This window comes from Watersipora subatra, chromosome 1, assembly GCF_963576615.1.
Source record: "Watersipora subatra chromosome 1, tzWatSuba1.1, whole genome shotgun sequence".
Classification (NCBI taxonomy): domain Eukaryota; kingdom Metazoa; phylum Bryozoa; class Gymnolaemata; order Cheilostomatida; family Watersiporidae; genus Watersipora; species Watersipora subatra.
Window position 1 is genome coordinate 74,233,769 of NC_088708.1, and position 17,002 is coordinate 74,250,770.

The following is a 17,002-nucleotide window of genomic DNA, read 5'->3' on the forward strand; positions in this document are numbered from 1 at the left end:
GACTCCCACAGAAACAGTGCTGTGACTAGAAAAGTCAAACCAATTCCAAGCCCTACATTAAAGCAGTGATACAAATAAAGAAGAAAGTAAATAGAAAACACTTACTTGGTGAGTTTATTTTGTGACTTATTTTCTATTGAGTGTAAAATTAATAAAATACTCAGAAGAAAGTGGCAAACATAAAAACATTAGTTCTAATGTATGTAGTTCTAATGTATGTAGTTCTAATTTATTTATTTCAGAGACCAAATAATTTGGGTACTGTTGCTATTAATTTTGGTAGTAGTAGGAACAGCCCATTTTGAAATTGAACGATCTTCCCACATGGCAAAAAACACTTTTAGGAATTATTGTAATATCTTATCTTTCCATGTCTGACTCATGATTACTCATGAGTTCTTATCTTACTTATCTGTCTGACTCATATCCAGTCCTTCTATTATTAATATTCTGTATCCTTTGCTTGTTTAACTAAAACTACCTCAAAGCTTTTAAATGATGTCTTCCCTGCTTTTTGAAATTTAAACTGAAAAAAATAGAAGCATGAACCTTAGCTATATAGTTGTGTATACAAACGCAAATTGCTTTGCATAGCAACATACATTGTGTTCCATTCCTATCTTCATATTAATTAGTTTTCTTGCCATTTTCTTTTTATATAAAAAGTTTATTTATAGAAAACCGCCATCTTTCTAACTACTAATCTAATAACCACCCATGGCTCCTGAATGTGAGAGTAAGCATAACCACCAAATTTTTAATTAGGGTGGCACATCTAAAAACATCAAATTAAATAGATGCAATTGTATACTATACTAACAACATAATTCATAAGCATGATATTTTTCAGAACATTAGAATTTGAAAAAAACTTCTGAACATTACTACTTTTACTCTGTAGGTTCCCATGATAATAAACTCTCCCCCTAGCCACATGTGATGGACAACTTCTAGTGTCACACACTACAATCAAATGCAAAAATTTTAGTATTTCAATTTGCACATAGGTATACCAAAATTGTAACATTGACTAAATTTAGAAATCATCTTTTATGCAGAATTTTGATTTACAAACATGTAAAAAATATTACAGTAAAGATATAGACTTCATAGTTTTGGACGCCAAACAAGATTGTTAGACAAAAGTTCAGAGCGAGAGTACTCATTTGTGGATTGTTGGAGTAAAAGAATCTTACGCTAATATGTAAAAATATTGTAGTTACTAAATAAATTTTGTAGAGTGTCAGCATTGAATGCCCACTTGGTTTGTCTGAAATGATATTTTATCAGTCAGAGAGTCATATCAAATGAGTAAATTGAGAGATAAAAACTCATTTCAAGGTCATTTGCTACAACTCCAAGTTCTTGAATTTGGTAAAAAGCAACTTGGTATGACAGTCACTAGCTCATGTCATTAAGGAAAATTAAAAGCTAAAAGTAAAAAAAATAGAATTTCACTCGTTGCTAAGAAATCAAATTAAAACATGATCGATAATGCAGTCATGTAGTGATGCACTACATACGCTCCTTTTTTGGAATGAATAGGATTTTCATTTTCCACATGAATAAGATTTTCATGTGATTTCAAATTGCTAGTGTAACATAGTAAATGGCAACCGAAAAAAACTATTATTAATTACTAGCAAAGTAAACTAGGCAGTCAATTTAAAAAATCCGACAAATGCCGTGTTGTCTGAAGATTTACCAAAGCACAACAAACAGCTTTGATGAATTTGACCAACAACATTTCTTTTTATTATCGCAGTTCAATCGATAAAATTAGAAATGTAAAGTAGAAATAAAGTTAATTCCATATTTATTAATTACAAAACAAGAATTCATGTTACTGATAGCAGTTAGTTGAAGCACGGAATCCAATCAAATTCTGGCAGTTAGTCTTCGCTGGATGTTTTCCGTTTAAAACTTGCCCAATTGTTTCTTATTTTGGTACGTATTGTCAAAATTGAATAGGCAAAACCTCAATTTTTTCGGAGGCCCATTGCAGTGCAAATAAAAGACTAACAACCATTTTGTCCAAAACTCCACAAGGTTTAGTTCATCCAGTTATTGTTGAGCCAAACACATACGACAACAAATGATTAACACAAAACGTCATGCATGGAATCGGCAAGTAATAGCCTTGGATTCGATTTTATTAAAATGTGTAGCATCATCGGTATTGGAACAGGAGACTACTATGAGTGATTTTTAGCTATAGTTTTACTTCGGTAGCATGTGACGATTGTTTTAAAACATCCCAGCAAAATTCGTGCACATTCTTAATAAAGAACTTGGCTGCTGTAGATAAAAGACAAAGCTTATCTCTAGTAATGCTAAATTATGTCGAAATTTAAAGGAGTCAATCTCAACGAAGTCGTTAAAAAGTTAGAATCTATAGCTCCTCTCAGGCTAGCTGAAAGCTGGGATAATGTCGGCCTGCTTGTTGAGCCAAGTCCACCGCATGTAGTTCAGAAGTTGATGCTTACTAATGACTTAACTCAACCCGTATTAACAGAAGCTGTTCAAAAAAAATGTAATATGATATTTTCTTATCATCCACCAATCTTTCAAGCCATGAAACGCCTAACACAAGTAGATTTTAAACAGAAGATGATAGTTCAGTGTTTGGAGAATAGAATGGCAGTATTTTCTCCTCATACATCACATGATGTAGCAGAAGATGGAGTCAATGATTGGTTGTTAGCAGCCTTTGGTTGGTTCAATAGTTTATTCATCGTGTAAACATTCCATAAATATTGTATTCAACTCGATTGTTATAATTGTTTATTATCGATTTATTGTTATAATTTTTTATACGGGCAGTAGCGCTTTGTTATTTTAGAATAGATACATGTAATCTCTGAATGCATATAGTGCTTGGGTTCAGGACTCGTAGGGCTAGGTCATAGCTGTATTTATATAACTATACTGCTACTCCATCTTAGAATTTACTGTGATGTAATGATTCTCTATTAGTGAACCGAACATGTTCTACTTATAGGAGATGTTTCAGATAAACATTCAGTTACAAAATGTGAAGATATAGTCTGTGTAGAGAAGAGTCTCCTCAGCGAGTCAGACCAGATATGGTCAGTATAAACTGCACACTCCATTAGCAATGCAAAAATTTTCATTTTTAAAGATTTAGTCATTGTTTAACAAATTATGTGATTTTTTACATTATCGCTGAGTTACAATTCTTAAAAGGCACTCACAGTTCAGAGTTCGCTCATTTCATTGTTCCTTTTTTAGTCTAGAATCGGCTGCAGGGGTGGATATCAAGTCTTCATTCGGCCCTTTCTGCTACATTCCTCGTCAGGCCTCTCTTTCTTTGACGGTAAACCTCTTATTAAAAAATGAATTTTTTTGTCGTTAAGTTTTTTATGTAGACAGCGAATTTGCTGATTATTGTTAATTATTGTTTCAAGTTTTGGCATAATTACTTGAGTTCTTGTCTTCTCCAACAAGTAGAATATTTTCCTGTTTCTGAACACTCACGTTTTTCTGTATTTATATAGCCTGAGGCGGTAACCACCATAGGATGTGGTCGTAAGGCTCTACTGAAATCACCCCTCACCATATCACAAATAGTGGACCTCGCCAAGAAGCATCTAAAGCTTCCACATATAAGGGTAGCGCTGGGAGATGGAAAAACTTTAGGTATGTGTGCTTTACATATTTTATGTTACACACCGCTCTACATGCTACACACCGCTCTACATGCTACACACCGCTCTACATGTTATACACCGCTCTACATTTTACACACCGCTCTACATTTTACACACCCATCTACATGTTACACACCGCTCTACATGTTACACACCCATCTACTTGTATACTTAAGTTTCTTAAGTATACTTAAGTTTTGCATATATACTTAGGTTGCGATGTGATTAGTTTGGATCCCATAGTAAGTAGTCTCAATCAAAAAATGAAATAATAATAATAATAATAATAAACTTTCAAGTTCTGTTGTAACTTCTTCTTGCCACCGTTCCAGTTACAAATGAACCTGCTCCGGAACTGAGGGTATTGATGGTTGAACCAGAAAACCTATCGTTAGTGCTGCAAAGGCAGTCGAGTCAACACGAATTTGTTTTCAGCTGAAGCATATCTAGGTCTGGGTCCTTTGACTAAAATGATGGTAGCATATAGTAGTACTGGTTTTTTTAAGTAGCAATTGTAATCTGTCTCTGTTAATTAAATACAGTGGAACCTTGGTTCTCGAATGCTTCGGTTCTCAACCAATTCGGTTTTCGACCAAAAATATTTTGGTTTAAGATTTGTTCGTCTCGGATTTCAAACATAAATTCGATTTTTGACCAAACCGGAGCTGCGCATTGGAATTAAACGTTCGGAATAGCTCCGAAAACAGCATGGAAACAGTCGTTAACAAAGGGAGAATCAAGTTAAGCTTCATAAGTTCTTTACAAAAAGGAAGGAATCATCTGGGACACGTTCCTCTACTGAATAGATTTGCTAGGGAGACAACTCCTCCAGTCGAGTTACCCTAAATTGTTTTGGAGGATTCTCCATCAAATATGCGAAGTAAGCGTGCCATTGCTGTTTATATTTTCTTTTTCACACGATTTTTAATGTAACTGATCTGTAGCATTCTTTGCTGTTTCATTATCAATTTCTGCAATTTTTGGTATTGTATCTCAACCTAGAATGTTTTTGATGTTTTAATAGCAAAGCATACAAAGTGTTCACTTTTTATTTTATGTTTTCATCATCATAGATGGAGAATAGTTTATTAAAAATAAAACACGATCTATATCTACCCGCTTTTATTTATAGTATGTAGTATACAGTACAGTTTAGGGTGTAAATGTTTAAAAAATACTTTACCAAAGTTGTTTTCTCGGCTTGGAACGGATTAAAATTTACATACATTAATTCTAATGGAAATAATTGTTTCAGATCTCGAACAACTCGGTTTTCGAACTATCTTCTGGAACAGATTATGTTCGAGAACCGAGGTTTCACTGTATGCAAAAAGAAATGATGTCAATACATAATATATGTAGAAATTATAAAGAAAACAAGAGATAAAATTATATAATTGCTATACAAAGGGTACAGGCTATCGCTGTACTAAATTATTATTATTAAATTACTGAATGTGTTCAGGTTGGGAGCCTGAGAGCTAAAGTACTTACATGTATGTAAGCGCATACATGTATAACACATATTAGCACCTGAGGTGCAGGAATGTTATTGCCTTAGCTGCTTTCGTTTCAAAAGGTCGGGGATTGCTACGACTCCTTTAGGGAAACCTATCACCATTTATTCACTCGTCTTGCGCTAGATTAGAACTGTTAACAAGAAAACCTAGCCCAAATCCACTCACTGCTTCAATCATCGCACAAACTTGAGAGAACTTAGTCCCTACATGGAAGAATAGCTCAGCCTAGATAAGATATCATTTTATTTAAAGTATGTAGTACGTGGTAAAAGCCAGGCAGCAAATAGTGTAGGCTGAAGGTCATGAGACTCTGCAACTCCTATATACAGTCGAGGGGCAGCCTAACAAACTGACTGACGATTAAGATCCACAAGTCAATCCACAGTGGTTGTGTGAAACTACGGATATTTTATATAGTGTTATGCTATATCTAAGAAATCAGATGTTGTAATTTTACTCATTTCAATAGAACTTATTGATCTGCTTCACTCAAAATCCATGGTGATTGTCAGAGGTAGTCGTAAATTTTTCTATTGAAGCCAATGATGTAGGCCAATTGATTGCTTTTCAATCAAGAAAAGCGAGTTTATGAAAAACAGATAACAATGATACCAATCAAATTGTAAATAGATTATGGCTTGAATTGAATAATTGTTTGCTCTACAGACTTTGTAATTATTGAAGTGATAAGTTTGCTGTGTAAAAGCTTTCATAGATTTTCAAATAGATATTGCAAAGAAACTTCATGGCACTTTGTATTTTTATAGCTGCTAATTACAAAGCTTGCTTGAGGTTAGTCTGATAATAAATAAGTAAAACTGCGGGTCTCTATTTTAAAAGGCAATATTAATCTATATACCTTAGCATAGGGGACAGCAGCCATACTGTCATCTTCCACATTGAATCTCATCATGTTCTTTAGGTAAGGAAACCACACTATCTAGACTCTTCCTTGGCCATTTTGTTCTAAAATATTAGTCATAATGTTGAATTGTAGGACGCTAGGCAAGTTTATGGCCTTGGTTGATTTAAAGTTTGCATTCTTCAAATGCCCACCCAGCCTTACATGCTTGTTGTAGTGAATTCATTGAGCAGTTAACTTCATATTTGATATTGATTACATAGCCACTGAGTTCTCCTTTCTCATTTAATAACGACAATGTCTAGGCAACATTTATTTAAAAGAAAATCGGGCATTTCTTAAATTTATAAAAATAATTGACTCAAAATATTTCACAAGGCTGGTGTATGTGTCAGTTGGCCCTCACCTGAGACACTCAGGTTGTAGATTGAGCCTTTATCTTTAGTGGGGCTGATGCGTTGTGGACCCTGTAATGTTTGCTTATGTATGTGTCTGCGTAATGTCTCAAAGATGTAGTATGGTGTCTGCTCAAGCTTATTGCAAGCAGAGGCTGTACTTGTTTATATGAGCAGCGCGGCTCCGTAATCTTGGTTGGACATGTCAGAGCCTAGTAAAAAGGAAACCTCGATGACTGGAGACACGCCCAGTTGCAGAGAGTAATTTAAGGTTGGATGCCATTTCTATTACCTCCGGCGGCCATTTTGGTAATTGAACCTTATCGTGTTGTTTGCAGGTCGGTCGTTCTAGACAACTAGGTCACAGCTGTTTGTTTTTTGTTTGTTACTTATGCATAGAAGCTATTTTTTGTGGTTAGTTGAGGAGGCGAGATGAGGTTCAATTTTGATTAATCTTTTCCCCCGATGATTCCATTAGACAGATGATTCTATTAGATGCCATTATAGAGATTCCTATTTTTTCCTAGAAATATATCATAAATGAAATATTGTGCACATCGAGTTGCAGGAGTGTTGGTGTATTCACCTCAGGTTAATGTTTATGTGTTACACAACTGACTTATTAGCAAACCAAGTTGGTTGCCGTCAAATCAATAGAGTTTTAAACTTTTATGGAAGCCTGTTAACACTGCTAGGATGGCGCTGTTAGGAACCAGGCTTCTGCTAAAATCGAACCACTATTTTTAAGGTTGGAAACTTGGATGTTTTTACCGAGTGTTTTTATTCGACTAACTCTTGCTTATCATATTTTTATTAATATTTTTACTTGTCTGCAAACACAAAAAAAACATTGTGGATACAAAACTTATAGTTATTGGAAAGTATACTTGCAGATTTGTGTAAAGTGAAAGAAATATTTTAAATACAATGATAACAAGGTCAGTCAATCTACCATTTGCTTCATTTCTCTAATATACTTCATATATATATATATATATATATATAAATATATAATAAAGTATAGGCTAAAAGTCAGCATAAAGTGCTCGATACTAAAGTAGAGCTTTCTATAAATTTGGTAAGAAATTTATTAAAATTTGACTAAGCATAAAAATTACTAAAAGTTTCATATTACACAAAGGGTATGTAACTCATCAAATAAAATGCTTAGTGAAGACTATACACAAAATTCTCCATTAGCTGGTAAACTGAAATAAAAGCTCAGGTATTAAAAGCTAGATGGATAGGGTCTATTATGTAACGCTATTTCGTAAAAGATGTTTCTTAGAATGTCTACACGTAGATATTAGTTTGCTTCGTTTGTTTAGAGTTGCCTTCTCAGGTCTGTAAATGATGAAATATTTTTCCAAAGTAAATAATTTGCAATTTCCGCTGTTTTTAGAGTAAGGCTTGGCGTGTGATAAAATCTTCCAGATTATGTGGTAGTCAGTGCTGCTTTCTTCGAGTTCCCATATGTAGCTGCTTAGCTCGGTAGAGTGGCGTTTAGATATGTCCTTGAATGTCGATTTGTGAAGGTTATATCTAGTTTGGAAGCTGTTGGAAATTGCAAATTATGTACTTGGGAAAAATATTTCATCATTTACAGACCTGAGAAGGCAACTCTAAACAAACGTAGTGAACTAATATCTACGTTTAGACATTCTAAGAAACATCTTTTACGAAATAGCGTTACATAATAGACCCTATAAATCTAGCTTTTAATACCTGAGCTTTTATTTCAGTTTACCAGCTAATGCAGAATTTTGTGTATAGTCCTCACTAAGCATTTTATCTGATGAGTGTTACACACCTTTTGTGTAATATGAAACTTTTAGTCATTTTTATGCAAAGTCAAATTTTAATAAATCTTTTACCAAATTTATAAATGAATATATATAGAGTACATTTATTCATTAAAAATATATATGTAATAAATTTCTTCCGATTAAAATAGGTTATTTTGATAGCGTAATTGCTACTTTTGTGTTTCACAAGTCAGTTAGCAGTACGGAAGTTAAGACAAATTTATTGCAAGGTATTAATAATGATACCCTCAGGCTGAGGTATTATATAAAACTTTGAATGCATTGGTGTCTACATATCATAATAGCAATAATAATAATAAGAGTGCAACTTACCATAATAATGGTGTAGCCTAACATATCATGGTAACAATAATAATAATGGTGTAGCCTATCATATTATGGTAATAATAATAATGGTGCTGCCGATCATATCATAGTAAGAATAATAATGGTGTAGCCTATCATCATAATAATGGTGTAGCCTTTCATATCATAATAATAATGGTGTATCCTACCATATCATAATAATAATAATAATGGTGTAGCCTATTATATCATAATAATAATAATGATGTAGCCTTTCATATCATAATAATAATAATAATGGTGTAGCCTATCATAATAATAATAATGGTGTAGCCTTTCATATCGTAATAATAATAATGGTGTAGCCTATCATATCATAATAGGTCTTATGCACATCAGACTTTTTGTGATCATCGACATTTCAATTCCTTACTATGAAGTTTTCTTGCTAATGTTCACCAACAGTGTGCATTAGCATTATCTAGCTTTCGAGTTGTTTATGTGTAAAATGTGTGCGCGTGAAAACTCCTCTCTTGTCTGTTAGAATTTATCCTTGCTACGTTCACATACTATTTCATAGAGCCAATGTTTTTCTTGTATCAACTTCCATATTTGTTTTGGTACTTGTTAGCCTCAGTTTCATCAATTGAGGCATTTTTGCGCTATACTCTGTTCCTATTCTTGGTTCTGTCTTTTTAAGGATTTTTAATTACGTGGATGGAATGTGTAAATTGAAAATCTCAATTTTTTATGACAAGATGTGTAAATGATTACTTTTCATTGTTGTAAAACCAATTTCTAACTTAAGTTATTTTCATTGAACCAAAGAGTCTGTTGGGCTACACCATCCATTCAGTTTAAATACTTTTGTTAATTTCTCCCCATAAGATAACTCAACTGAGCAATTGTATGCCTCTCTTTAAGTCTCTTATCTTCTCCTAGCTGTGAACTGTCCATGTGTCCTAGCAGAGTTTGGTTTGGAATCACATGTCGGACATTTTTGCCAGCCATCTTGTGATATCTAAAATATGGATTAAAGTTAAACAAAAATGTAGGACCAACAATTCAGCATTAGCAATTGAGGCAAAGTTCATAATAAATGGCTGTAGCATCTCTCTACAGACTTTCACGCTTTTATAACTAGACTGTAGGATTAATAGGCAGTTTTAAGGCTACTTATTGCATTTTTCTACCACATGTGTCAAGGTCATTTGGGACAGCGTTTATGTGAAAAGTATCCTAAATTTGCATCCGCTTTATCATTTTCAATCATTTCCTTAATTGCCAAGATCTTTGTTTTGTATTGGTAGCCATGACTATGGCTCCCGATCATTCAGGCCAGCTTTCTACTCTCGCACTAACTCCGTCTCCTAACACTATGTTTCCATGATGCGCATTTGGAGTTGTGCGCATGTTGAGTTACCGTGCAATTAAGTGTTTCAAGTCTAGTTGGTACATATGCTTGTCCATGAGATGTTTTAGTCCCCTCCGAACCATAGGTTAAAGTTGCTATGATGTAAGTAATTTGCGAGATTTTGCTTCTACATGCATATTATGGTATTAATACCGTTTTGAGTAAATGTTACAATATAATAATTCCCTAATTGATTTTTTAAAGAGTTGTGTCCTCTCTATGGGAGTACAATTCATATCGTACTTGTTACATTAATTTTTTTTAAACGTCTACTAGGATATAGCAAATAGTGGTATATTTTGACCTATATGTAGCCATTTAGTAATTTGTTTCTCAACACCTAGTAAACCTATAAAGCTAGGAATCGGTCCATTCTTTTATAAATCACATATAAAGTAATGAAGGCAATGAAGTGGCCGTACTGATACTGATCACCCCTAATCTACTATCTAATAGGTGTGAATGTTAAAATAACTTGCTATTTTGAGAGGTCTTTTTGTTACATTCACCACGGAGAGCATGACATTCTTACTGTATATAAGTCAAAGTATACTCCTAGTTACTCACAAATAACCTACTAAGTTACTGCTTTCTGTCTTATCACTATACTTATTTAAAAGTTGAGCGTGTTATTGTGTTTCGTCAATGTTAAATTATTTAACTAGAAAGTGTAGTAAAATTGATTTCAGGTTTTGGCTATCTGTAAATTTAATGATGCCAGTTAATCAATTACTTGCACAATCTTGATTTCAAACAAACTATATTAAAATAAGATAACGCAAAAGGTTTGATGTCCCATAAATAGTTCCAAGCCTCCTATTCTATCTATTCTTATTTAAACCTTCAGAGTTGTGTTAGCAAAGGGTGCATTGCAAGGGCTGTCAGCTCAGTTGGACAGCAGCCAATCAGATGTGAGGTAGAGCCCGAACTAGGCTGTGATGACCTAAAGCTTTTCTGCCAAGCCAATGACTGGTCAGATTTTCAAAAGCATAGAGTGGCAGGTGCAAAGGTCAGAAGATTGGTTCTGAAAAATGCTAGATAAAGTATACATGTGATTTTGCTGCCAAGGTGCTTCCAGTCAGCAAAATTTAAACATGTTCTGTGAATCCTGCATGCCTGCCACTTCCTACCTGGAGCCTTGTTTTGCGCGTCTCTAACACTAGCTCAGTCAGAGGCGTTTTTCAGGTATCAAGAGCTCGTAACTTTTGGTAATTTTACCACACAAGTTTCTAGTACATTTGTATTTCACTTTATATTCAATTGGAAACTCCAAAAAAGCTAAAATTATGGATTGCCAACTACTGCTTGATCAAATGCATGTAGCTTTTATTAAACACTAAATATTTTCAAATATGATACGGTTCTGTATCTGCCCTGGCTGTTTGGGAGACTTAGTATCATGATGAAGTTGGCAGTTGTATTATGAAGTTGGGATGCTGAGACGGGTTAAGCTTTTATTTTGCATTCTATTGTGTAGGTGACAATGTGAAGAGCGTAGCTTGCTGCGCTGGCTCCGGGGCAAGCGTGCTCAGAAATTGTGATGCCGAGCTTTACCTGACCGGCGAGATGTCTCACCACGAAGTGTTACACGCGACTAGCCACGGTCGGTCAGTCATTCTGTGCGAACACTCTAATACAGAAAGGGGCTACCTATCATGCCTGCAGGAAAAGCTCACAGCTCTTCTCCCGTCTGTCGAATTTGTTCTATCACAGTTGGACGCTGATCCTCTTATTATCATCTAGCTCCCTCGATTATTTGTCTGCTTACAAAATTTTCTATTAACTAGATTTACAGTTTTATATTTGATTCGAGAATAGCTCATTTTGTAACTCCATATGCTAAAGAATAAACACAAACCAAAGTAGAGCTCAACCAAAGTTGATTGGTCAATAAACGTTGCTAAAAATTACCTTTCTGTACAATTCAATAAGAGAAACTGATTGGATAAATGAAGGTCAAAATTTTAACATCACCTGTTGTTATTTTAACTTTAATAAATACAATAAATTGCGCAGACAGTATGTCACCTGCTCCATTAGCTCCATTACATCTTGGCATGGGAATTTATCTACAAGTTGTGTACTCATTCTATTTGAAGGCCAGCTGATTGAATGATCATAAGTGAATCAACAAGGTTTAATATGAATGAAATGTGTTTCCACCTAACATTTAACCATAACCCTTATTAAGATGGTGCGCAATCCTGGAAAGTGCTCGCTGTAACACTAGCAGTAAAATCATGACTAACTATATTGCATATAACAATGTTTTCTTAGGCGAGATACTCTTAAGGCATAAGCATTGAAGTCTAGATGCGTGGATGTTAGATCCAGATGTCCAGATGTGAGGTTTTGTTGATGACAGCACTGACAGCTACAGTTAATGGTTGAACCTAAATATACTTCAGTATTTGTTAAGTAACAGGGCTGTAGACTCGGGCCCCATGACCTTTTGTTATTCTCAGAGCATGTAAAAATACACAATGGCACTGACCAAATGTTTGGAGGTCAGTGGTTTCTTTGCCAAATAAAAAAATGCTGATCAGGTACAATTAAAAATTGTTGATCAGTTGACATTTCTAGCAGTCTTACAAGCTTCAGATTGATAGAGAAGTATATATCATATGTTTGTTCTTTTTACACCTACATGTATGGCTATTTCACCATGCATACAACATGGCCAATTTGTAGGTATGTTGCTGCAAGAATTATGTGAATGCTTTAGACTAGATTTTTAAAAACAGCCGCTGTATCTAAGGATGCAAATGGATGGAGACCATTTAGCACTGGGAGAACTTCAGCAAAACAACAACGGCAGGTTATTGTGTTGATGTTATATTGTTTATAATAATGTCTGCTTGGGATTCAATATCAACATCATCTGCTAGAAATAATAGATTAGTCAAAGATAAAACCAGAATTTGCTAGAGTACTTCTTGTCAAAGGAACAATTTAATCTAAGGTCACTTGCCGGGTGCCATGCTTTTTACGATTTGTGTCAGTTGAAACTTCTAATGAACTTTAGTGTTCTGTTGTAACTTCCTGCTGCGATGGAACCGCCCACAAATCCCATGGCGGCCACGTGTAAGGGAGTAAACCCCGGCACTGGTACAAACATGCCAGCGGCTAGGCAAGCTAAAGCTGTAGAGTCTACCCGTATCTGGTTCCTGTTGTAACGAATCCGGTACGCTCGGTCGTAGTAGGCGTAGTCCATATCCTGGTCGTAATCCCGAGACTGCAAACATAATATCACCTTGTTTGAGCTAAAGCAGATTCTCTAGTGAAGCTTTACTTTAGTTTTCTGTAGCAGACTTTAGAATTTATCAATAGAGCGATAGATCATTACATTATTTCAATATTTTTTATAATCGCGCACCCGCCTTCAGGAACGAGTGTCTGTTTTCAATGTCTGTTTGAATGCAATTTGGGTTGCTATTTTTCTGTATGCTGCAAATTTACTATTTTATTAAAACTAAAATATTGCATATAAGTAGGTCGATATGCTAGCAGTGAAATGTGAACACCTTTCCAAAACCTATTGTGTAATAATTGTTTTGGTTAGTTCACTGGTCTAGCCTCTGATTCTCACCTGTATTAGTTTCATAGCACCATATGTAGCGAGGATACCTAGCGGAATACCCGCAATCATTCCGTTACGAGTACCGCTGATGAGACCCTTGAGTGGGTAGGAATTCTTCTTGAAGCATCCTATACCGGTTCCCAGCACTCCACCAGCCATCGCACAAACTTGAGCAAACTTTGTTGATACGTGAAAATACAGCTCAGCCTACAGGAAGGCATAAACATTCATATACTATAGATGTTATGGAAGGAGACAATATTTTGCTAACAATTTCAATATTTTTAAAAATAATGATTGCGTTATCACAGATGATTCTAATAAGAATTTATATTATGCAAACATAATTTATTAGCAAAACTTAGCGAATAGACGTAAGATAGTAGAAAACTGATAACTAAAAAGAAGACCTACTACTGCCTGAATCATACTACCTTCAATAGTTTAATTGTTTCACCAGAAGTTTGATTACGTTATAAAATCATTTATAGATGTTTTCTCAAAAATTTGTAAAAGACCCTCCGCACTTTTTGTTGTCAAAAATGTAAGACTTCCAACTACACTTACCGTTACGAGTAAAACTATGACCTTGGGTGGCAGCATAGCTGTTTTAACGCTAAGATGTCGAGATGACGTAAGTAAAAGACAAATAGTATACTTCTCTTTTCAACAGAAAAGAATAAGTTTACGACAAACTGGTAATAGAGATACCAATTAAAATGCAGATAGATTATGTTTTAAGTTGAGTAATTCTGTCTTAATTATAGAGTTAGTATGTTTACTGCAGTTAAACTTTTATTAGCTTTTCAAATTGAGTCCACAAGAAAACCTTTTTGGCATTTGTTTTGGATGAAGTCATTAAAGAGTGCAAATTACAAAATTTGCTGTGATTAATCCGACAGCATGTAAATCTGTGCGTATTTATTTTGGAAGACAACATTAACCAATATACCTTTGCATAGGGAACAGCAGCCATGCTGTCATCATCCACATTGAATCTCATCATGTTCTTTAAGTAAGGAAACCACACTATCTTAGGCTCTTCTTCTTGCTCGGCCATTTTGTTCTAAAACAGCCACAAGATAGTAATAATAATGCTGTGCATAAATTATGAAGCTGCTAGACTAAAATACTTACTCCTTATTTGTTCTTCTCACGTAACTCATTGCCTTCTCTGTTCAACATATCATATTAAGTGAAACTTCAATCATATCTGGCCATATTATGCGGTAAACTTACTAAAAAGTCAAAAACACATTTGAAAGGAAAGTTTATTGATATTAGCTTTGCTCTACAAAGCATACAAAATGCAAATTGCGTCTCTGAGTGTTTGTGTAGTAGTATACAAGAAAAGGGTGAAAAGATCTAACAAAAGCTAAAAACTTTAGATATTCTCAGCACAGCTAGTAATGTGATGCAAGTAGAGTCTCCTCCTCTGAAGCCGAGTCAAAACACAACATCTATTATGTCATACATGTAAGTCTTGTTGTAGCCTAAAAAGTGTTCCAAGGCTATCAGTGAGAGTGTAGTAATCAGGCCTAAAGTAAATATTTAGCACTGCTGCTTATGGTTAGCCCATGGACCAAAAACTCTTATAGGGTTAAAATCGGTGCAGAAATTTAGCTGGATATTTAAAGTTAATCGATTTTCTCTTCACGTAACTTCTTTTGAAAATTTAGTTATGAAAATCAATCAAATCTTGCAGTTCATTCTTCTCAGGCTATTGCTGCCTCTGCCTTTTTGTAACAGATGAAATCAGGTCTGATCGTGTGGGGGTATCTTCAGACACTTCTAATCGGACTTCTTATGTCATCTACTGCCCCTCTCAGATCCTAATGTGGAGGATGAAAGTCCTGTAGGAAGCCGATTGTAGAAGTAATCATATGTTGAAGTGTGGATAAACTGAGATAGTTGCATTAGGAATCAGGATCACATGTACTAAAGGCGCTCTTGGCAGTGAAGATTGGAGTTGGTGACAATTGAGAGTCGTCTGCACAAGTTGCAAAAGCATGACTGTTGTCATTTTATTCTTCCATTTCCGCCAACTGATCCGATGAAGTACTACAAAATCTGCAAAAAAAGAAAAATACTCAGTTTGCAAATATTTTTTCAAATACATATTCGTTTTCATGCAAATGCTTAATAAACAGATTTCACCAACACTCTTCGAGTTTGCTTATTAGATAAAATTATGCATTTCATTCAAAATTATGTTTGTTTTGTTTTTGCTTATTTCATTTTTTCATCTTAAGCTATCTTTCATCTATAATCACTTTTTGACGTTTACCTTCTATATACATTTTATTGAATTTTGAAGAAATGGAAAAATGCAATCATAACAGATGCCGCACGTACATATAATTAGCAAAGATGCTCAACAACATCAAAAGATGAAAAAGCAATGTGTATCAGTAATGACCTCATTTACATGAAGGTCAAGTAGATTTACTGTTTAGCTGTTTTGATAATTTATTGACACATTTCAGAAAATTTTGTAGAACTATAAAGCATCCTATTTGGTCGCTGGGAATTTGGGTGCTACAATCATTCATACTTTTAGATCTTATGCAATTTATCAACCATAAAGATAAAATTATTAAAATTATAACTTTTTTCAAGCTCAAGTAATGATGATACATGTAAATGTGAAATACATTTATGTAAATTTTAATAATTTAAAATTATAACTTATATGAAAATATATCTAACTGCATATATAACATTGTATGCATTTAACAAATAATTTAGCCATTAATATGATAATTACTCACCATTACGTGTTGTCTTCTTTCTTTTCCAAATTTTAGCCGAATCTTATATTATACATTTGGCAAAGATATATCCTGACTGAGATCAAATACTTCCCAAGACAATTAGAAACAAATTATGAATGCAGCAAAATGTTACATACAATTCAAAGGTCTCAAGAAAACCTTCGTCGTGTTCACAAAACTAATTGAAACATGCAAACAAAGCAAAAACATTTTCAAATTGGTAATATCATCGATTGCTGTTTTTTAATAAAAGTAAAAAGCTGGTACTGTATAACATCTAACTAGCTGTTATAGTTGTTTCATAACCATACTACATAACAAAATTCAACGCTACACTTCTTTTTTTTCTAAAACAAAATGTTATGCTGACAGAGCTCCGTCATTCAGTCTACCAACTGCCATGTCAAACAAGATTGTCAGCTTATTTCAAATAAGATTCAGGATTATTCTGATAGGCTGATAGGTTGGAAATTTGTGCTGTTCAACGCTGCCAATTCAGTGACTAATCAGATTAGTTAATGAGTTATTAACGAACAGATGAAGAGTGCAGAGTCAGCAACCTACCATTTAAATATACATTCACGTGATTAAATGGCATGACTCGACTTATTGTTAAGTAAAGTTTAGACAGAAAAACCTATGGATAGTCGGAGTTCTCACATGAATAGTGGATAG

The 17,002-nt window shown here is 34.4% G+C and overlaps 2 protein-coding genes across 2 annotated transcripts; one reads left to right on the forward strand and one right to left on the reverse strand.

The window, feature by feature from the left end:
• Positions 1–2,232: 2,232 nt before the first annotated feature.
• On the forward strand, positions 2,233–11,995 carry LOC137396555 (NIF3-like protein 1). Its single transcript, XM_068082870.1, has 5 exons — positions 2,233–2,713; positions 3,002–3,089; positions 3,253–3,337; positions 3,519–3,660; positions 11,451–11,995. Exons 1-5 carry the CDS (start codon positions 2,341–2,343, stop codon positions 11,714–11,716), a joined length of 954 nt encoding a protein of 317 aa, XP_067938971.1. The 5' UTR covers positions 2,233–2,340; the 3' UTR covers positions 11,717–11,995.
• Positions 11,996–12,807: 812 nt separating this feature from the next.
• On the reverse strand, positions 12,808–14,614 carry LOC137385333 (uncharacterized). Its single transcript, XM_068071784.1, has 3 exons — positions 14,506–14,614; positions 13,563–13,760; positions 12,808–13,208 (listed from the first exon to the last, which is right to left on the reverse strand). The coding sequence occupies exons 1-3, from the start codon at positions 14,611–14,613 to the stop codon at positions 12,972–12,974; spliced, it is 543 nt and encodes a 180-aa protein (XP_067927885.1). The 5' UTR covers position 14,614; the 3' UTR covers positions 12,808–12,971.
• Positions 14,615–17,002: the final 2,388 nt, after the last annotated feature.

Bases quoted from the DNA above. Each gene is read 5' to 3' on its own strand.
- LOC137385333 (XM_068071784.1), bottom strand. From the start codon at position 14,613: ATGGCCGAGCAAGAAGAAGAGCCTAAGATAGTGTGGTTTCCTTACTTA. The intron at 13,761-14,505 runs GTATATTGGTTA...GCCTTCCTGTAG, and splicing joins CTGCTGTTCCCTATGCAAAG to GCTGAGCTGTATTTTCACGT. The intron at 13,209-13,562 runs GTGAGAATCAGA...TTATGTTTGCAG, and splicing joins GTGCTATGAAACTAATACAG to TCTCGGGATTACGACCAGGA.
- LOC137396555 (XM_068082870.1), top strand. From the start codon at position 2,341: ATGTCGAAATTTAAAGGAGTCAATCTCAACGAAGTCGTTAAAAAGTTA. The intron at 2,714-3,001 runs GTTGGTTCAATA...TTCTACTTATAG, and splicing joins TTGGTTGTTAGCAGCCTTTG to GAGATGTTTCAGATAAACAT. The intron at 3,338-3,518 runs GTAAACCTCTTA...GTATTTATATAG, and splicing joins AGGCCTCTCTTTCTTTGACG to CCTGAGGCGGTAACCACCAT.